General features: G+C 53.3%; 6 protein-coding genes across 6 annotated transcripts; 1 reads left to right on the top strand and 5 right to left on the bottom strand.

Moving 5' to 3' along the window:
- Positions 1–4,072: 4,072 nt before the first annotated feature.
- Positions 4,073–9,042, top strand: CDEST_00849 (uncharacterized protein). The gene is made up of 3 exons (XM_062917008.1): positions 4,073–7,708; positions 7,788–8,212; positions 8,272–9,042. The coding sequence occupies exons 1-3, from the start codon at positions 5,511–5,513 to the stop codon at positions 8,529–8,531; spliced, it is 2,883 nt and encodes a 960-aa protein (XP_062773059.1). The 5' UTR covers positions 4,073–5,510; the 3' UTR covers positions 8,532–9,042.
- Positions 9,043–9,048: 6 nt separating this feature from the next.
- Positions 9,049–11,692, bottom strand: CDEST_00848 (Putative membrane bound O-acyl transferase, MBOAT). The gene is made up of 5 exons (XM_062917007.1): positions 11,261–11,692; positions 11,118–11,162; positions 10,914–11,013; positions 9,812–10,833; positions 9,049–9,741 (listed from the first exon to the last, which is right to left on the bottom strand). Exons 1-5 carry the CDS (start codon positions 11,280–11,282, stop codon positions 9,311–9,313), a joined length of 1,620 nt encoding a protein of 539 aa, XP_062773058.1. The 5' UTR covers positions 11,283–11,692; the 3' UTR covers positions 9,049–9,310.
- Positions 11,693–12,300: 608 nt separating this feature from the next.
- Positions 12,301–14,456, bottom strand: CDEST_00847 (uncharacterized protein). The gene is made up of 4 exons (XM_062917006.1): positions 13,896–14,456; positions 13,743–13,833; positions 13,304–13,684; positions 12,301–13,233 (listed from the first exon to the last, which is right to left on the bottom strand). The coding sequence occupies exons 1-4, from the start codon at positions 14,142–14,144 to the stop codon at positions 12,800–12,802; spliced, it is 1,155 nt and encodes a 384-aa protein (XP_062773057.1). The 5' UTR covers positions 14,145–14,456; the 3' UTR covers positions 12,301–12,799.
- A 215-nt stretch (positions 14,457–14,671) lies between these two features.
- On the bottom strand, positions 14,672–16,472 carry CDEST_00846 (Putative short-chain dehydrogenase/reductase SDR, NAD(P)-binding domain superfamily). The gene is made up of 2 exons (XM_062917005.1): positions 15,856–16,472; positions 14,672–15,790 (listed from the first exon to the last, which is right to left on the bottom strand). Exons 1-2 carry the CDS (start codon positions 15,982–15,984, stop codon positions 14,849–14,851), a joined length of 1,071 nt encoding a protein of 356 aa, XP_062773056.1. The 5' UTR covers positions 15,985–16,472; the 3' UTR covers positions 14,672–14,848.
- A 146-nt stretch (positions 16,473–16,618) lies between these two features.
- On the bottom strand, positions 16,619–17,963 carry CDEST_00845 (Putative acireductone dioxygenase ARD family, rmlC-like cupin domain superfamily). Its single transcript, XM_062917004.1, has 5 exons — positions 17,855–17,963; positions 17,721–17,794; positions 17,315–17,626; positions 17,204–17,263; positions 16,619–17,156 (listed from the first exon to the last, which is right to left on the bottom strand). The coding sequence occupies exons 2-5, from the start codon at positions 17,748–17,750 to the stop codon at positions 17,025–17,027; spliced, it is 534 nt and encodes a 177-aa protein (XP_062773055.1). The 5' UTR covers positions 17,751–17,794; positions 17,855–17,963; the 3' UTR covers positions 16,619–17,024.
- A 119-nt stretch (positions 17,964–18,082) lies between these two features.
- On the bottom strand, positions 18,083–19,873 carry CDEST_00844 (Putative derlin, Rhomboid-like superfamily). Its single transcript, XM_062917003.1, has 2 exons — positions 19,256–19,873; positions 18,083–19,125 (listed from the first exon to the last, which is right to left on the bottom strand). The coding sequence occupies exons 1-2, from the start codon at positions 19,433–19,435 to the stop codon at positions 18,568–18,570; spliced, it is 738 nt and encodes a 245-aa protein (XP_062773054.1). The 5' UTR covers positions 19,436–19,873; the 3' UTR covers positions 18,083–18,567.
- Between the last annotated feature and the right edge of the window lie 318 nt (positions 19,874–20,191).

The following is a 20,191-nucleotide window of genomic DNA, read 5'->3' as shown; positions in this document are numbered from 1 at the left end:
GCCGTGAGAGGTTGCAATGACGCCGGTTGCGAGTCGGAAGGGCCGGTGCCGGGCCCGAAACCGAATCTACTGACGGAAGCCATAGGAGCGGCCGGTCCAGGTCCGGAGTGGTTGATGCCGTGGAAAGTTGTTGCAGTATGGGTGGCCGGGAAAGAAGTCGGCGGCTTCAGTGCCGAGACGAACGAATGTGCTGCAGCTATTCCCAGCGTGGCACGGTTGCCCTGGATGTTTGGTAAACAATAGCCGCGCTTGGTGAGGCCAAAAAAAGCACCTAGGTACCTCACATTCACAGGTACCAATCTACCTACCCAGGAACCTGGGCAGACTCGTCCGCTTACATAATATAGCTTTGCATTTCCCCCTGCATGCAGCTGGCTACATACTTTAACGCGCGCAACACAAGACATGCAGTAATTTGACGCCCGTTTCAGTTCTGAACAACCGCCGCACTTCTTACGCTCCCAAGTTGCAAGCAGCGTGACTCTGCAGGTTACCTGACAGCTTGGTAGGTCAGTCAACCAAAACCATCGGTTGCCTAACGTGCTCATAGTCGCCCAGGTGCGGATCTGCGCTCATCCAGTGATTCCTCCCCAAGCCTGTCCTTAGGATTCTGCAGCCGTCACCACTTCAGGCCTGGCGTACCCAGGCAGCTGTCTCAACCGTCCCAACGAGGTTCCAGTCTCACTTGTGTGAAGTGGAACGCCCCGCAAACACCCGTGTTGAAAAATAGAGCCAGGCACGTCTCAGCCTGTCAACATGGGCGGCTGCTGAGGTCATCCGTATTTGTCTCGGCTGCACATTCTGGAATGATGGAATTTTGTGTGGGGGGTTTTCTTTTTGGTGGTCGGATAGACAGACCGTCCCTGCCCCGGCGCCGCTGCATGCTGCTTCATTGCCATCTACGCTCTCACACCTTCGTGTCAGGGCTAGGAAATTGAGTGCTGCGTTGTCACGAACCTGCAGACTGCAAAGTCCATAAACCAATTTCCTTAAGCTGCAGCAACAGCTGCCACTGTCGCCACTCAGCCAATACACTGTTAGAGGCTTGCGACCGAGAGAAGAACAGAGGGCGGAACAACCACATTGCATGCTGAGCACTTTGACCAATCATGAGAGCCAATTCACGTACTGATGAGCGTAAGCAAATCATAGCCATCCATTGGCAGCATGGGCTCTTCTTGAAGGCTTGAATCGCTGCCGCTGGTCACCCCTTAAACCCGCTTCTGTCTTGCAGGCTGGGTGAGTGCCGCTGAAATTAATCCCTCTTGTCAGCCAGTCGCGCGGGTGCGCAGTACACTAGACAGGCTTCCCTTGCCTCTCCCATTTCCGCCCATGCGAGAAGGACCAGTTTTTGTTTCCTTGGGCGGATTGCACAACAACGGATTGGTATTCTGGTCGTCTTGTGCAGGCCAACAACCCATCTCTGACGGGTCAACGACGTCGCCCGTCCTGCCGCTTCCTCTCGCAACGAGAAGATAAACAACCTCTGGCGGTCGGACTCACCTGTCGAAGGCTCAGAGCTGCCCGGTGCTGACGTAAAGATGACCGACGTTTCGGATCTGGACGTACCGTCACGGCAACGGACCACCGAGCACTGAGAACAGATGCAGCGCCGTTGAATACGGGGTGCACGTACTTACCTTGGAGCGGTAATCTTGGGCCAGGCACGAACTTGACTGGCACACTGCGAAAGAGTTTTATTTTGGGTTGTCTACACAAATCCCGCTTTGGCCAGTGAGCGACCAGGAGTAGGGGGTATGCATGCCTCAGAAAGCTTCGCAGTGCATACGACGCTGTCGTCGACATGACCACATACGTACTTAATTCTGCCTAGGTAGTAGGTACAGAAACTTGGGGATACTTGACAAACGTATTGCGGGTACGGTGGAAGCCGGTCCACCAAAATGCCACCTAAATGGAGGTGTCCGTTCTCGATGATTTGTTTCCACTATGTAGTCAAAGGATAACTCAAGCCTGGAGATTTGTGGGTGACGAATGAACCTGCTGCTGCTGCTTCAGATACGCCGTCAAAAGTGAGTGAGTCGTTAAGCTGCTGACACAGCATGCGCCCCCTAACAGAGTACCTGTAAGTGTTGCATAGAAATGGCCCACCCGGCTTTGCGTCGATGCTGCACTCACTAAGGTTGACAGAGCACAGTCCTGGGAATTTCGATCTCCACCGTCTGTTTGTATCCATATGCAGGGTGCAACCTAGATAGAAGAACTTTTTTGTCTAACAACCTCCCCCCCTCTTCTCTTTTACCTGTCTGGCTGCCTGCGCAGGTGGATGACGCACGGCGGTTGGTGCATCGTGCTGCACCATTTATGAGAACCGCCGTGCGTGAGGGACGCGATCTCAAGGCTCAGAAGCGTGGTCGCCCTCCAAAAAACGGACTGATGCCGTATCCGTATGCATACGTGCTTCTCTGTGTGCTCACACCCACTGTGGCTGCCCTCACTGTAGCTGGGGAGGGGATGTCAGATAATTGGGACATGCTCCATAGTGTATGTAGTTAAGTGTCCATCTGGTATACGTGCGTCGGTATTCATATCCCATAACATGGAGACAAATGGTGTTATGAAAAGGAAAGAGTGTTAGAGCAAACAAAAACAAAAACAAAAAAAGTGCGCTGTGCAAGAATGATGTTTTGCTTCTTGAACAACACACTCACCTTGCCCATAGTATCTGGAAGGTTTTTATATCAGGAGTGACCCTGCTTCACCGAGGTATCCGCAGGGCCTCCATCTCATTACTGGGTGCGGGTTTTAATTCATTGCTTGCTTGTTGTTACTCTCTGGTCTGTCATTAAAGGCCCAGGAGACCGGACGAATGACAAGGGCAGGGACATGGGCTGTGGAAATATACCCAGACATGAGCAAAGTACGACGAGGACGAGATGGAAATGCCACTACAGACAGGTGACTGCACTGCATCACACAGGGCTGCAAATCCGGACACTACAACTGCAAAACACGCCGCCATTCTAATCGGCTTCATCGTGCTTTCCTACCTGCCACTTATTACCTTGGTAGTACGGTTGCGCGGTAGTATATGCAATGTTGCACCCCAGCCCAGCTCCGCTTCGCTTCTAGTCGTCTTCCTTGGTGGCGCCTGCCTCCGAGCGCTCATGGCCAAGGGTCATCCAAACCTCGTCGTCGTCCACAGCCTGGGGGCTTCCTGGTCGCCGGGCCCTTAAGGTCAGACCTCTTACGCCGACGGCAACACTTGGACGCGATGTTTTTGTTGTTTTCCACCCGTCTCACGAACCACGTCGACAGCCAAGATGACCGATGCAGATATTGCAGTTTAATTAACACCCGTTCTGTCAAAAGGGCCTCGACCCCATCATCATTGTCATCCCGCGTCGTTGTCCTCTCGTCTTTGCTCTTGCCTTTCCCTCTTGTCACCCGCCCTCCACCACAAGCAAAAACACAAGCAACTCATTGACTTCTTTCTCACTGGAGCGACAGCAGCAGCCTGATAATTACCACGCAACGGGTCTTGGCTATCTCATCACCTCCAGCCTGCCATATCGCCCTTCCGTTCCTAGGCCTGGTCGGTTCGGTCAAGGTTCCATTTCCTCCAGGCTCCCCACCCCCGGCAGCAACAGCAGAGAAACCCCTTCCCCCCCGCGTTACGTCCAATTCTGCGCGTTCGTCGATTGGTGTGCGGGATTCTTGTCTGGTCGTCCGGGTCGCCTGGAAGCAACCCCAACGGTCGAGCCGCCACCATCATCGAACCAACTGCTGGCGCAGGTGCTGGACAGGAGAGGAAGCGGGTGATAGGGAGACGAGGCCATCCAGCCAGTCACATTGCTTGGACCGGCCCCAAACCCCGGGCGAAGATTACCGCTTCTAGGTGCATTTCAGTGTGCAGAGCCCGGTCGTGTGTGTCTGCGTCTGGTACTAGTGCAGCGAGGTCTCCATCACGCATCTCCAAATCCGTAGGTAAGGATACACACCATACCTATCTCTCTGTGTCTGGTTGGTGCAAACAACCTCGTTATCCATACGACGCAGGCTCTCGACCGCCTTTTCCCACTTTCCTGGCCCAGCTGTTGTTACCAATCCGGTGGTCTCGTCGTGCTGTAAGGAGTCAGGCCTGCATGAGAAAGACCAGGAGTCTCGTTTTGGCGATTGGAAGAAGGCCGCCCCCCCCACCAAGATTGGCCGTTGAAGACGACAACGGGATTCAAAGATTGAGCATTCGACGCCTAGACGCAAACACGATTTTTTTCCGCAAGAATATTGGTCTGCGAAGTCTGGTGCCTCTGGAAGGCTAAAGGGTACGTAACTCACATAGTAGCCATACCTGTCTGCATTGTATTCGTACACTATCCGTACATTCCACCACAACCCCTCCCCTGCCTCTTTTCGCTTTCTGCCCTGGTCCGCTTCCACTCCCTCCTCCTTCCTCTCTCCCACCCCCGTCGGCGCTCTCCATTACGGGCCTGGCTCACATCACCTTGCCCACCGCTCGATAGGTACCTTGATGTAGGTGAGTGGGAAGTACAGATAGGCAAGGTAGGTGGGTATGGAACGAGCAAACCTGTGGCCCTTTTCTCTCTTCTCCTTCCTCTCCCCCCTTCCTTCCCCCTTCACCCATTTCTCTCTTCCACTTCGTTCGGCTTCTGCCTCCCGCCGACTAAATTTTGCGCGTCCTCGACGACGTTTTTCTTTTTTTCTGTTGTCTGCTATTACGCATATCCCCAGGCACTTCCGCCTGTAATAATCGTTTCCACCCTCTTTTCTGGCACCCTCGCTGCCTTGCGTTTCCTTTCTTCGTTCGCTTCATTCACTCTCGATCATTGTCAATATCTCCATACTTGTAGTATCTAACACGCCTCGTCTCACTTCAGTCACTCACTTTGCCGACTCACATGTTGGCCGCTACCACTCTACACATATTATATACCAGCATTCCCAACGGACATACACACCTCACTCGCTCTCCTGCCTGGTCTTAATGAAGAAAAATACCACACCCTTGCTGTTCCAACACATGCACATCAGTTAACCGAACCGCCTTGGACGACGACACTGAGCATCCCCGAGCATCCCGCCTCCAACGACCTTCCAACGGCTGTTTAAGGCTTCCGACTCGACCAAGCCAGGTCCGAATCGCCTCCGAATTGTGTCGCTGGGACAACCTTAACTGCTTCCTTTTTACCTTGACCTGCGTACGACGCTTGGCTCCTGGGAAGCTCCAAACCCCCATGAAGGGGAAATTGAGACAGCCGAAAGCACAGATCGGCCAGCTGCCAACCATCCTCCTGTCGCTGTAGCCGTGCTGGTCCCGGCGAGTCAACCACGCCGGGCACATCCTCCTTGCGCTTGGCCCCTGTTTCCTCTTCCGGCCTTGCTTGTCAATCCCGTGCATCACCGGTACTCTATGGCCCGGAGCTCCTACGCCGAAGAAGACAGTCCGCCTCCATACGCGCCCGCCCATCTTCTCCGACGCCCTTCAACCGCTCCATTTCGACTAAGGCCACCCACGTACCTGGCTGAGCATGTCCGGGTCCGGGTCCGGGAGCCCCTCTCGGGGAAGCCCCTCCCGGTCCCAACGAAGGCCGCTACACGAGCGTTCCAAGTCACAGTCCAACTCCCTTGCCATTCGCATCGTCCCTTACAGCCCACCCCGCCCAAGCGGCAAAAACCGCGATTCCACCGCGTCGGCTTCATCGTCACGCACCCCGACGTCCACGACAGCACTGCTCTCTCCCAACCCATCGGGTCACAACCACGCCGGTTCATCATGGGCCGACGACCGCTCCGTGAGCCGCGCTAGCGACCTCTATTCTCATCGACGCTCTTATTCTTCCAGCACTTTAACGTCTGTATTGTCGCCAGCCTCGTCCACCTTCCCATTGGTTGCCGCCAAGGACCATCGTGTTTCAGGGTCGAAACTCCGATCCGACTCCTTGCCCGGCGACGAGTCGTCTCCCACCACCCCTGTCCCTACCACTCCACCTCATCAGACTGATATTTCCCGCGTTAATGCGCGATCCCGGTCCTCCCAGCGCAACGAGGACGACGAGCCTGTCACACCCTCGGCAAAGCGCCCCTTGTCTCGCCGCCGCAATCTCATCGCCTTGAACGCTGACGGCAAGACATTCTCCCTTTTGCCCCAGGGGCAGCGGGCCGCAGTCCACGAAGACCATGGCTCATCTTCCAGAGCCCCTACCTTGTCGCTGTCTACCACGACTTCGCATGAACGCCTTTCGGACGCCTTCAGTGAAGTCCGTCCAAGCTCAACAGTGACTTCACTTCCGGACCGAAGCTTTTTATCCACTCTAACCCCGGCATCCTCGACCACGCAATTAACCGGTGATCATATTACCAGCACAGCCGGCTCCTCCTCGTCCCCTTGGAATTATCGAATGGTGGGCGGCCTTCGCAAGGTTCCCAACACCCCCGATCTCAAGCAAAAGCAAAAGTCGACGCTCCTTCACCCTGGACTCGAACAGGCCGCAACCTACCCGCCGTCTCCATCTGGCTCTCGACTCGCGCCGCTGCCCGAGGCACCTACTGCTGACTTGTCTACATCCTCGGACCCCCACGACTTACAGACCAAGACCTCCTTTCAGTCGTCCGTCACCGCATCAACGACATCGGAGAAGACGAACTACAAAGTATACGCCTCTAATTCCCCCCCCGCGACCGATACCGAGAGTGTGCTTCATGCACCGTCGACGACCTCAGAGACGACCAACTACAACTTGCAAGGTTCCAGTTCGCCTCCTTCGCCCGAGAGAGAGGAGTCAACGCACCCACCATCGTCGAGCCACTCGAACTACGTAGTCCTCGGTCGATCCTCCCCCCCCGAGCCATCGTCTGCCGAGAGAAGTCCGCCAAAGACTGCCGACAGCGAACAAAACTACATATTGCACGGCGCTTCGTCTCCGGCGCCATCGTCTCTAGCCTCCAGCCGCCGTTCTCGGGTCCGCCCAGAGTACTCGCAAGAAAGTCTCTTGGTGGCACCACTGAAGCCCCACAAGAAGAAGAAGAAGAGATCTAACGAAAGATTTGGTTATTATAAGTCACGGTCCAGAGATTCCCTGCGACGCGCAGCCTCGGTCAAATCAATCTCCAGTGCCCTCACTCTCGAAGCCGCACAAAGTTTCCTAGCTTCCCCTGCGGCTTTTTATCGATCACGTGTACTGGCCAGCCAGTCTGGACGGCAGCCAGAGACCAAAGTTGCGCCAACCGTAACCCCCGCCGTTCCTGTCGCGCCTGTTGCGTCTGCAGCATCACACATGAACCCCCATCCGCATCAATGGAGCTCACAATTGTCCACCGTTATCTCGGAGAGTGAGGGGGGTAGCGAGCCTCCGTCCCGCTCCGTGTCTCCCTGGTCAGTGCCTGGGAGACGGGGCAGCATACCCCTGAGCAGCCACAGCCGGCAGATGCTCAGCATCTCGTCGTCTCTGGCTGCCAATGAAGAGCGCTCATTGTCGCACTCACGATCATTCGCCGACTCTCTCGAACGCCCTCAAGCAACGCACAGTCGAGGAAACACCCTCCGGATGGTCAGCGATCAAGACGAGCATGGCGATGGATTGACAGAATTGCACCAACTCCACCAACGTCCCTCGCGAACCCGTCTTTCTGGCTTCTTTTCAAGCTCATCTTCCGATCGGAATCTTCACTCCTCGGGTAGTTCGCGCGCCAACAGTCTTAACTCGACGTCGATTCCAACCTGGGCCAAGTAAGCGACCATCTCGTTTTTTGCAGCAGGAAAAGACGTTACTTAATACCATGACGTTTGCTGACTTGCCTGTTTGTAGGTTTTATTATGGAAGTGGAGAACGCAGGTTCCTCGCTAGCTCGGGGGATTCATTAATGTCAGATCCTAACGACAGCCGACCGCCAAGCTCGTTCCATAGCCATTCCCCTAGTGTCGACCAGCTCTCGGTGAATATTTACAACCAACGGCGACGGCCGCGAGAAGTCAATGCCGCCAACCCCCGACCGCTGTCGGACGCGGGGTCCATGGAGATTAGCCCGGCGCCCTTACAAGACAACCAAGTGCGCACCGGTCTGCGGAAAAAGACTTCCAGTATCTGGTCACCCCACTTACGGCGGGATCAGCGAGCTGGCCGTTACAGCATCTGGGAACCACCATCGATGACTTGGTCCGCAGAGAGTAGCATTCTAGGCAAGCGGAACATGCAAGTCACCATGTTTGTCATCGGGTTCATCCTGCCGATCGGTGAGTCGGGTCTCGTTTTTCGGAACTGTGTGGAAGTGATGGTGGCTAACTGTCAACAGCATGGATGATCGCTGCCTTTCTCCCGCTTCCCCCTGATCCGCAAGCCGAGATGGCGGAGCGCGACCCTCGATCGGTCCTTTTAGACCAAGAACGCGACCTTCCTACAAGGATCTCAGTAATCGACGAAACTCTGTTCCAAAGCGCCCGGTGGTGGCGCGCACTTAATCGGTACATGTCTGTTATCGGGTTATTGGTCGTCGGTGCCATCGCTGCCCTCGTTGTCGTGGGCGTCAAACAGGGTTGGGGCCAAATGGCATAGCAACCCGATCGCGCCTCTGGCATCTCTGAGCGTTTTCAAATACGTCTTCGTCACCATTATCTCAGCGCATCGGAATCATGAATTAGGACCTGGCCTTCCGGCGACGGTCTAACGAATCTACGACAGTTTTCATCATATACATAGACGCATGCACTTACGACTCTTTTTTCTTTCCCGTTCATCGGCACCACAATCTTTCTTACCATATCCAGCATCATGGCCCGGCAAGAAACTAGACGGTGTTCATTCCTTTCCTTGATACCTTCCTATGAGGGTTCTTACCACCAACGATTGCCATCGAACATAAACTACTGTATTTGTACAACAAGACAAAGCAAACACACACATGACGATGACTTGGCGGAGGTTGTTTGGTCTTTGTTTGCTTGTTCATATTTCCGCTGGGCGATTGAGACTTGATTGACGATACCCCCCTTGGCCTTACAAGGGAGTCAGCTTGCCGGGATCAGTGCTAGGGGCAGTTGGTAATGATGAAACCTGGCCGATACTTGTCGCTGTTGTGGGACATAGACATTTCATAATGGTTTAGTTTTACATCCATATAGCCCGCAATGTCTAATGAGCCCCTCGAGGGCCACTTCCAATACCACTCACTCACAATCATCCATCGTCCGGAACCTCTTCGAGCTGTAACAACGCTTGCTTGATGATATGTACCCATTTCACGCATGAAGCAACATATGCCGGCACGCGAGTAGGGCATCGTGGACTACCTGGGTCGCAGGAGCGCCGGTACAATGCAACTCATCGATGCTCACTCAGGCAGCCTTCTTCCTCTGCCTGGCCTCCACCTCGGCCTTGATTTCCTCCATGGCCTCGTCGATCTCTCGCTGTGGATCCGCCGACACGCCCAAAACAGGCTCCCGACCTGAGAGACTGTCTTGACTCAGGGTGCGCGTGAGCTTGGCGCCAGCTTTGCCTTGCCGTTGCTCGAGTTGCTTTTTCAGCATCTGCTTGGCGGGCGAGGCAAAGAAGGCCATGGACAGCATGGTGCCCACGATGGTGTAGAAATATACACGAGCCCACACCTGCACCGACCCCGAGAACTCGAGAATGAGAAAGGGGGCGACGACAAACGACATGCCCACCTGCGTGACGAAATACGAGAGGATGTCGTAGTAGATCTTACTAGAGGTGGGCGCGCCACTATTGGGATCGATGAAAAAGGCTCGCAAGTAGCGGCGATAATCTGCCACATGGTCAGCCCATCGTGTAATCCAACCGGGCCGGCCTGGTGCGGCACACAAAGGTGCACTTACTTTTGGCCACTGTTTGGATAAAGCTGGCAAGGATGAAGCTCATGTAGTAGCCGGGGTAGAAGCCGTGCCACAGAGCGCTGGTGCTGAAGGTAGCAAGGCTTGCACGGAAACCAGGCTTCTTCCCCCTCGGTGTGACCCTCAGGTAGATGTAATTCCTCAGCCAGTTATTGGTGTTCATATTCCAGTTACCGAGATAGGCGCGGGTGTTTTGAGCCGTCTCGACGCCCCAAGGATTGATATTTTGTAGTCTGTTCCACGACACCTTGCCGGTGACAGGATCCACACCATTGTAGCCTAAGCCGGCCAGAATGCAGGCGCCCTCTGTCAAGCACCAAACACCGTAGTACTTCAAACGAGCGGTGAAACCAGCCATGTGAAGAATCCAAATTCTGTGAAGAAAACCATGGTCCATGTAGGAGGGGCTCGTCAAATAGGTGATTGGATAGTAGTTAGAAAGGAACATAAAAAGACCAATCCAACCCAGGCCGCTGGCAGCCTTCAAGGTAGCGGGCGTGCCACTGCGGGGAATCTTTCTCTTCTTCCTCACGGGAGGCGCTTTGGAGGGGTCAACCTGAGCGGGGAGGTTGAACATTGTTGTGTCGATCCATTTGCGATAATCGATATAGTCGAACGCAGGCCCAGCGAAGAGGGAGGGGAAGAAGAGAACGTAACCTGCATAGTCTAGGAGACCAGGCAGATCAACCAGCCTCCTCTCTTTCTGATAATCAGATAGCTGATCTTCTGGGAGCTGGCCATCGGCCACATTCCAGCAGAATGCGCTTAACTTCATGAGAAGGACCATCTGGGCACCTGTGATATCGACAGAGGAGGGGTTGTTGGCAACTTGACGAGCGATATGGTTGATGGACATATGGCCCATGAGAAAACCGAAGCCAATCCATGGCATAAAGGGACTAGTGCGCATGTACCTGGTAATGCAGTAGACGCCCACGGAAGCGATGGCGAGAGTGCGCACACCGTCCCACAGGTCGAAGAGACCGACTAGGTAGAAGGTAGAGGTGCTATTTGCGGCTCGCAAAGTATCAGCCATGAGGAGCGAGCAGCGGGACAGGGAGTCGAAGTCGACGAAGAAGCAACATACCATATTATAAAGAGGTTCTTCTGATCGGGTCTAGCATCAGGGACTCGCTTGAGGAGGCCAGCCAAAGGGTATGATATGAGGAACGAGAAGACAAGTTTGACTACGGGAGAAGTGTCGTCAGCAACGGGGCTCTGTCTAGGTCATCGTCCGCGAAGATCAGTTTGACTCCTTTTTTTGCGGTCGAACTATATAGGAAGGACCAACGTTCGTCAGAAGATGCGCCGAGGCGCAGTGCGAGGAGATCGAAGGCTATGGAGTCGAGCAGAGTTAGCAAGGCATCCGAAAAGCAGTAGAAAAGAGAAAAGGGGGTTGTGCAAGGGTTTTGCTAGAGAGGCAGCATTACATACGCTTGCTGATGAAGGGCAACATATTGGCTGATTGCCGTTGCCACCGCGGCTGCTATAGCGCTGATTGCACGAGGGTGAAGCGCAAGGCTGGTCTGCGACAAGAACAAATGGCTGGATTCCGCTCAAGCCATAGCTCTAGAAAGACGGCGAAGAGTGACAGGGAGGTCCGAGGAGTGGAGGCTCGGAGGGTTGAGGTTGCGCTGAGGGGAATGGACGATGGTAGAGGTGGTGGTGGTGGTGGTGGTGGTGACGTCTTGTTCTCGTCTTATTCACGACAAGATTATAGCTTGACTCCAGGTGATGGAAGGAGAAAAGGCTAAAGTAGAAGCTAATACAAGGTAGATAGGGCGCACAGCAAAGGGAACTGCGTATCACTACAAGTAAAAGTAGAGAAAAGTTAATAGTAGACGAGGGTCTTAAATTGACACGTGAGATGGGATGGTTGGCGATGGGACGGGACGGGATTTCAACTGTTAGGTGGGCCTCCGAAGGGGCGGGTCCCCACCGAATGTGACCGGTGCTAAACGCAACATGCCGGTGTGCCTCCCTCTCAATCTATCTGCCTGCACAAGCAAGTTGGTATGTGCGATTACTGCTTTCCTCCTGCAAAAGGGTCGCACAGGCTCTTGCAGGATAACCTGTTGCCAAGTCACTTTGTGTCTGCTAAATGCTTGTAGATAGAGTAAGTATTTACCAGGTGGTAATATTACACAAAGCCTTGTGTGCAGATCACCTTTGTTCGCCCTTGAGACGTTGCCTTTGTTGGGCCACAAAAACCTGCATTCAGGCAACTGGATCTTGTTCGTCAAGCAAGTCAACCAAGCAGCAACCCCCAACCAAGTAAACTTGTGATGTACCACAAACAGCAAACCCACTGATGGCAGAACAGTTCCAAGATTTGGATGGCGAGGTCATGGTTTTTCCTGTCTAATCAGTTGCACTTCTAGTGGAAAAGCTGGTACGTTGGGTACCCCGCAAAGTAGGTAGCGCATCTCAACCAAACCCACCGCTGTCTCTTGTTGAATCAAGTCGTGTCGTTCAATCCCTGACGCCCAGCTGTAACTCAACTCAACATTCATTCCATGCTACTCCCTTAGGCAAAGTCGCGTCACAATCGCTGGAGTAGGGAACCTGATTCGTGATATTAAAGGAATGTTGCCGTAAAGGCGTCACCGCCGTATCTCGTCGTAAACAAATGAGAACCTCATTGTGAGCTATTTTAATACCCCATTCCATGTCATGCCATCATGTGCCTCTTCCTCCTCATCCCCCACGCCATGTAAGCCCCGACCGCAGGAATACACTACTGTACAACATGGTGATTTGTTTTCTTCAGTCAAACAGAAGAGGTTGGCACGTGATACCAGCCATGCAAGTTGTTTCGCAATGCGCATTCAGCATCTGCATCATTGTCCAAGATGAATTATAGAAAACAGCCATTATCAGAAACCCGCATACGTCCTTCTAACTAGCTGATAATGCACACTGAACTTCGTCTCGTCTCTCTAGTACCGCCAGGGTTGCCCGGCACTCACTTGCTTACTTGTTGGCGTCTCTGTTGCTTTGGGCACTCGCGCTCATAGGCTGTGTCGTCGGCAAGGACATCTTGGAAGCCTCCGTCTGTCGAATTTTGGCCCACGCATAGACGATTCCGCTGACGAATCCGATGACGATGGCTGATACGCTGCCAAAAGTGACCGGTGCGTCGAAGAAAACGAGACCACTGAGGGCGATAGGAAGCTTGTTAAGAGCACCGACTACCGAGTACGTCGTCGACGACGTCACGCGGATACACCACGCCGAACAGTACGAGATGAAAACGGCGCACAAGCCCGAATAGATCATGCCGATGAAAAGGCTGTTGCGAGTCTCGACGGGGAAATTCTTTTGGATGTTCGCCGATGACCAATCCTCCGCCACAAGGGTGCAGACGATGAGAACGGGAATGGTCAACAAGTTGTTGTAGAACATGGCTGCGTCATTATCCTGTCAGCAAGTCATTCCGAACCGCGCTGCAACCGTAGGAAGTCCAGTGCGACTCACTATCCCAGTCCTTGAAGTTCATCTTTTTGATGACCTTGCGCATGCTCAGCAGATACGCTGCTGTGCAGCACACGTTCATGCCCATCCAAGCATACCCAGCGTTCAGAGTGGAAACGGCGGCCGAAGCCTCGGCCGTCTGGAAGCCAGCGCCCAATGCATGTGCAACATCTGCCCATGCGGCCACGACAGAACTAAGAACCATCAAGCCGAAAGACAGCAGAGCAAGGGGGCTGACACTGCCGCCGAACCACAATACCTCGCCGTAGGCAATAACAATGATGGTAAGGTTCTTGAAAATGGTGTAGACGGGTACGGAGAGGAATTGCAAGGCCTTGGTACCAGTGTAAATCATGCCGACCAGAAGTAGAGAAACGGGGAACCCTGCAGAGAAATGTAAGTGTCGAGCGGTGCATGAGGTTACGTTAAGTTCATGACCAACATTTCTTTGCCTTGTCGGTGTCGAAGGGAGCCAGGTTCGTTATCATCCCGAGATTTTTGCACACAGTGATGGTAAGGATACAAACGACGGACTGTGGACATCCTAGCGTTAGTAGATGGTGACGGACTGGGGGGTTGTGCAGCGAGGACGCACCTGAACGGCGAGATACAAGAAGTTTAAGTTCCAGAACTGGCCGGACACGACGTACTTGTTGACGACCGTCATACTGATAGAGGAGAGGCAGTAGGCAAGAATGGCGATACCTGGGCTGTTGTCGATTTTGCTGATTGGCGAAGCAAGCGCAGGCCTCGGCCTTGGGGGGGGTCGAGACAGGAAGCCATCCTTCTCGCCAAACGACTCTGAGCTGCGAAGCTCGTAGTCCTCGTTCTTTTTGTCCGACATTTTGGTGATTGGGGTGAAATCGCCGTATGGACTCGGACCTTGGCGAGTGAAGCAAACTGGCTTCAACGACGACGGCTGGGACTCGGGCTTGGTCGGGTACGATTCGAATGCGCCAGACTCGATTGAAATGGCTAGTCCGTAACTCGTAGGTGAGAAGGAGCGATGAAGTATCAATTCCCTTGACGTTCTCCAGAAGCGTATTCCCTTCTATACGCTTGATCGCAACAGAGGAGGCGAAGTCTGTTGGTGCTGGGAGACTCAAAGGGAGGAAGCAAAGAAAATGAGGTAAAGGGGGCGCATGACAGAGAGAAGGAGATGGGCACCTGTATTCGCGAGCGGGCGGAACGGGAACGCAGGGGAACACGCGTGCACCTATCAAGGGTCTTGGAATTTCATGCTAAATTGCTTTTAGTGCCAGGTATTTTACAGGCCAGGTGGAGAAACTTTTGGGTACGTAAGCCGCAGTCCCACGGTCCAGCCAAGGGATGAAAGGCAAGGGACCTGCACACTCCGTACTGTAGGTAGTAGGTGTCAAGGACGGATAGCCATTACATCTGCCTAGCTGAATGAGGGTCAGCAACACCACACGTAAAATAGGCACCCGTTAATTACATATCGTTCTCGGTCACGAATAATCGTCCTCGAGCCTGCATAGAGTGCAACAGAGCGCGATAGGTCTCATCTTGTTCTGTAGTCTTCAACTCTTACGTCTCCTGGCTAGGCGCGTCCTGCCCCGAATCGGCCATGCTCTCGTCATGGTCTGGTTTGCTGTCCTTTCCTCCGCCCTCACCACCCGCTTCTGCCATAGAAGGAAAGTTCAGATGCTTCCAGTCTTCCAACTCTTCTGTAACGGACCGCAACCTATCGCGGATACTCTCAATGGCATAGCTTCCCAGGAGTAACCGTAGCGGAGGATACGAGCAGTGGGCCAGTTGCCAGACAAGCTCAGCACACTTGACGGCACTCGTCGGCTGGCGGTCGCCGAGCCATTGAACCATCCTCTTGGCATGCAGTGCTGGTGATGTTGCTTGCGCGTAGGCCTCGCTTGCTGGTTTGATAAGGAAGTGGCCCCAGGTAGGCAGTGGGTTTGCCAAGGCGTCGGGCTCATCCCGGCGGACGAATCCGGGCTCCACGAGAGTCGCCTTGACGTTGAACGAATCCGTCTCGTAGAGCATAGCCTCTATCAACCCTTCGACGGCATATTTGGTGGCACAATACGGGCCAAGGCCAGGAACCCCCAGTGCCCCAGATGTCGAGCTGAAGATGAGATAGCGGCCGCCGTTCTGCTGGCGGAAATAGGGCAATGTGGCTTGGATGATGTTGAGAGTGCCCATGAAATTCGTCTCAAACTGGTTCCGAATCTCGTGCTCGTCCTGGTCCTCGCATGCGCCTATGACGCCGTAGCCGGAGCAGTTGGCGACCACGTCGACGCGCTGGAATCGTCCTAACGTCCTGCTAATCACGCGCGCCACTGAGTCTTTCGAGCGCACATCACATAGTAGCCCCAGATAGTTGTCTTTGTCTTGGTGAGCTGACATATCCTCGAGGCTCGTCTCGAAGACTCGTCCTACGGACGAGACAATATCTCCTTTGGACAAGGCGGACTTCACGAGAGATCTGCCCATATGGCCCGTTCCACCGAACACCTGTAACGATAAAGTTGATATCAGCAATCTAAAGAAGATGAAGGGTTTCCATCTCCGTGACTTACCACCCATACCAACTGCTTTCTCTCGCCGTCGGGCTGGGGCGGGTCGCAACTAGCTGGTAGCTGGAGCTTTGTTTTCGTGACCACTTCCACTGTAGACTGAGCCGCGCTGTCTTCACTAGAGACGTCCATGTCGTTGGGTAACAAATATGTTTGTCCGGCAGTAGACAAAGCCTGGTAAATCTCACTCAGGTAGTATCGTGGATCAGCTTTCGCAGTCTCCTCTACTTGGAGACTGTTTTACTGTTGCAGTCCGTGAAAACGGTCGATGAGATGTACAGGAACCTGATTGTGGGTAGGCTGTACGAGTGGCTTATCATACTAACTACGATGAATGCCAAACGAATTGGAACCGTAAGTCTGCGGAGACTAGCGAGTATTTAAAACAGTTGAGCCGCCGTAGGTTATGAATGCGCGTAGTATTTCATGTCACCTGAGGAATGTGCAGTGCGAAGGGTGGGTGCGAGGTAGCTGGTGGTCTATTGATACCGTAATGCGGCTGATTGTGATTTTGGATTGTTGACATTGACTGGTTCTGCCGATGCCCGATCATAACTATCAGGGTTTCAAATGCCACGAGACGATCTGTGCCGATGACTGCTTCTCTCTCTTCTTTCAAGCCAGCCTGTACTTAGGTGCATCCCTTAAGTGGGGGAGGGGGTGCGAGTTCCGTGCATACCTTACCAAGTTGGGCTCCCCAAAGTTACCTAAGCATTGACTGAATTTCTAGATAACGGCTTGTAACATATGCAGAACAGCCGAGTAATTAAGTAACGAAGGCCGTCGATGGGATTATGCTTCTATCTTCATCACTACCTACCTAGGTCTCATCACTTTGAAGCTACACTCAACCTAACACCTTAGCAGGCCCGCGGAGCTTTTATGGCGCCTGAAGATACTAAGATTTCATCCCCATCATAGATGGTAGTTAAGCGGTCTGTGACTCTACCCTCCCCCCCTCCTATACCACATACTTCGCAGGTAGGTAGACCAGTCCCAAAAACCTCGACACAGTGCATGTCTCAAACTAGTGGGAATGGATGAGCAGCAGTGAGCGAAAATGCTTTAGAAAATAGAATAAAAAACACCACACATACAATAGACACTTGCATTAATTTCATACACGATGCCCATCTGTTGCGGTTGAACCGTCCTGATCGGCGCAGGTGTAATCATGCAGAAATCTCACTCTGAAGGTACTGCTGAACGTATTCCTTTCTGTGCGGGTTCACGTCTAGATCGGTGGTCCTGTTTAGAGGGGTCCACTTGGGCTCGTCCTTGAAGAGCCTCATCGCTTTGATGTACTGCTTGCAGTCAGCCAGGACTCTCCCAACAAATGGGTGCCGCTCACGTTAGACTCGTCTGTGGTGAATCGGTGGTAAATGCCGGCGGGCAGGATGATCAAATCGTCCTGTCTATGGTTAGTCTGCCTGCTGTATGTATTTGATATGCGATCATCCACCTTTTCCACGCGAATTCGAATCCAAGCGTCATCAACGTCCCTCACGTCGAAATAGCCATGGCCATCGCGAACAAAGCGAATTTCCTCATCTTCGTGCAAATGCTCGTGGAAGAACGACTTGACTTTCTCCTCGTAGATGTCACCCATCTTCTCCGGCGAGACGATAATCTCGTCTCTGTTTCTGTAACCACGTTCGGACGCGAGTTGATTGACGCCGTCGAGGTCGGGGATTCGGTGATAGAAGACACCAAGCTTCTTCAGCTCGCCGATAGTGACTTCCTTGCCCGAGTCGTGCGCCAGGCGCTGGTCACCCTGTTGTATTACGGATGGTCAGCAAAGACCTCGCCATGGAGATTGTGGCAAGTCATTCGACCGACCGGTTCGTTGGCTGCTCTTCAAGACTTACATCGAGGTTGTCGTACCAGTACGCTTTCATGTTGGGTAGTCGGTGTCTTGTCGCAAAGGTTTAAGGTTTCGTGTCTGGAAGCGCGCATTACATCAGGTTCTTGAGCATTGTCAGGAGAATAACGGACTACTAACAAGAGGTGTACTCTGGTGGGCTCAGATCAGCCGACGGTATACCAAACCTGTTCTTATGCGTACGTGTGGTAGTATAGTAGTAGACGAGATGCGGACGAGGTAGTCGAGGTCTGGTAACTTTTTGAAATGACGCAATTGGCTCTGTAGGTGGGGTCATCAGATTGTGCCCAATCCAAATGCGCACCACATTGCTTCACCCCTCGTCCAATCTTCAGCAGCTTTCTCGACAGCACGTGGGGTCATTTTCAGCCTGCCAACATCAGGCCGGCGTCTACATAGCAATTGACAATCTCAGCCAAGCCGGGGGCTTTCGTCTCTACACCATAGTCCTCAAGGTCTGGAGACTCGGTGTACAATAATCAAAGTACAATAACTCGCAAAGACAAGTCCTCGTTTGCTTCACCGACGCTTGCAGCAGCCTGGAAAGTCCTCAACACGTTGCAGGAAAGATGGACGCGCATGATGTATGTAGATTGAACTTAGGTAGTAGCGGTGCCTATTAGAGCCATGGACTGCGACACTCCAAGTCAGCTCTACCTACGCGATAAGGCACGTTTGCCAGGGCGCTATGTGCATGGCGAAATGCTGATGCAAATGAAGGGGTCGCAGAATCGCGACAATCCTGACCTGAACGCCGAAGCCATGCCAATGTTAATAATCCCACTGTCTTCTCGTGCGTGCGTGTGCTTTTTGAAAGGCCCGAGTACATATTCTCATCGAACGTCGGGGGCGAGCTCTGGTCCACCAGCGACGACAATATCGTTATTGATGCCATCCAATGTTTCTTCAGTGGGCCGCCGCTCGAAGAGTCTTCGCCACCAACTTGGGGGATCGAATGGACGCGAGCCATTGTGCAAGGGCGGGTACACGTCGGAGAAGAAATACCAAATGTGCCCAATGACAACACCCATAATCTCATCCTTGGGAATAGAACCGTGCAGAACGAGACTGAAAGCCATAAGAACCCAGGGAAGGTAAGGGGCAGTGAAGACCAGCAAGCCGAGAAAGCTGAGTCTCGTATCGGGGTTGCGTCGCGACCAGATGTAGACGAGGGTGGATGACAGAGGATGACCGAGGAATGGCATCGAGACCAGTGGCGAGAGAAGTAGAAGGCTCGTCATAGAGTAGATAAGCAACCACGAGAAGTGGGCTGGTGAACGACCGGAGGATTCTTCGAGGAGACGGGCGTAGCGCTGAAGAAAGTAGACGTGGAACAGGAGATCGAGCGAAAAGGGACCGAAGTAGAGAAAGGTGGTCAGAAGACGCCAGTACTGTAGTGCAAGTCAGGATATACTCATCTCGCCTTATTGGGAAACAGGCATCGCGGATTGACCGTCGTATGGGAGGAGGGGAGGGGCAGCGGATAGGTCGGAAGCAGGAAGCAGAGACGAAAGGACGAACCTGTGATTTCGCAAAGACAGCACGAAAGCTGTAAAAGAGCTGGAAGGGGGTGACCATTTGGCACTGGACGAGTGCACTGGTAAGGACGGTAGCCGTCGTCCACCATCGGGTGCATATGGGCATTTCCCAGAACCACGTCTCGAGCGGGAACCTGCCCCCGTCACCCATCATCTGATCCATGCCGTGTAGTGAACTGTCCGAGTGGTGCTTCAGAAGAAAGCAAGAAGTGAGGCAGCTGCGCTCATTTCCCAGCGATTGAGACACGTAAGAATAGTGTATTTCTGCGGCCTGCAGAGGAGCTGTTGTCCAGCAACGACAAGTGTAGCGAAAGAAAGGTGGTACACAAGGGAGGACGTCTTCTGATGCTGTTTGTGAACAAGGTGTAGCTCATCTGACACCAGGTGGATTACGTTGCTATCGGATAGTCGTTGTATTCCGTGTCAATGAGGATGGATGGGTAAATAGGTTGCTGGCCAGAATGCTTGATCGGAACCCTCACGAGAACGAGACAAGCAGCCAGGCGGAGGATTAGCGGTTGAATAAGGCAGCGCAAAAGTAAACAGGTCGTACGATGAGAGGTGGCCTTTGGTGTCAAGTCCAGTGCATTACCGGTCGGGTATGTGTTGTCACATTTGCCGCGACTGCTAATCGATAAGATACCGTGCGTTATGTTAAGGCCAGCTGGCGACTGATGACGCTGCAGGACGAGGGGTACCCTAGGGACCTCAAACGCTGACGTCCACCACCTCGTTCGACAGACACCTATTCAAACTGGTGCGCAGGACAGCCTTGCAGTTCCTCCGTAAGGTGTCATAATTTCCCTCCTGTTATCCATGATCCTAGACAGTCAAAGGTCAGCCGTCGCACAGTGCGAAAACATGCATGCTACCTAATAATTGATACGGTAGATTTAGATTGAATGGGCACGCGAAAGCT

This window comes from Colletotrichum destructivum, chromosome 1, assembly GCF_034447905.1.
Source record: "Colletotrichum destructivum chromosome 1, complete sequence".
In the NCBI taxonomy this organism is placed as follows: domain Eukaryota; kingdom Fungi; phylum Ascomycota; class Sordariomycetes; order Glomerellales; family Glomerellaceae; genus Colletotrichum; species Colletotrichum destructivum.
The sequence above is the reverse complement of the archived record's forward strand: the minus strand, read 5'-3'. Positions and strand labels throughout refer to the sequence as shown.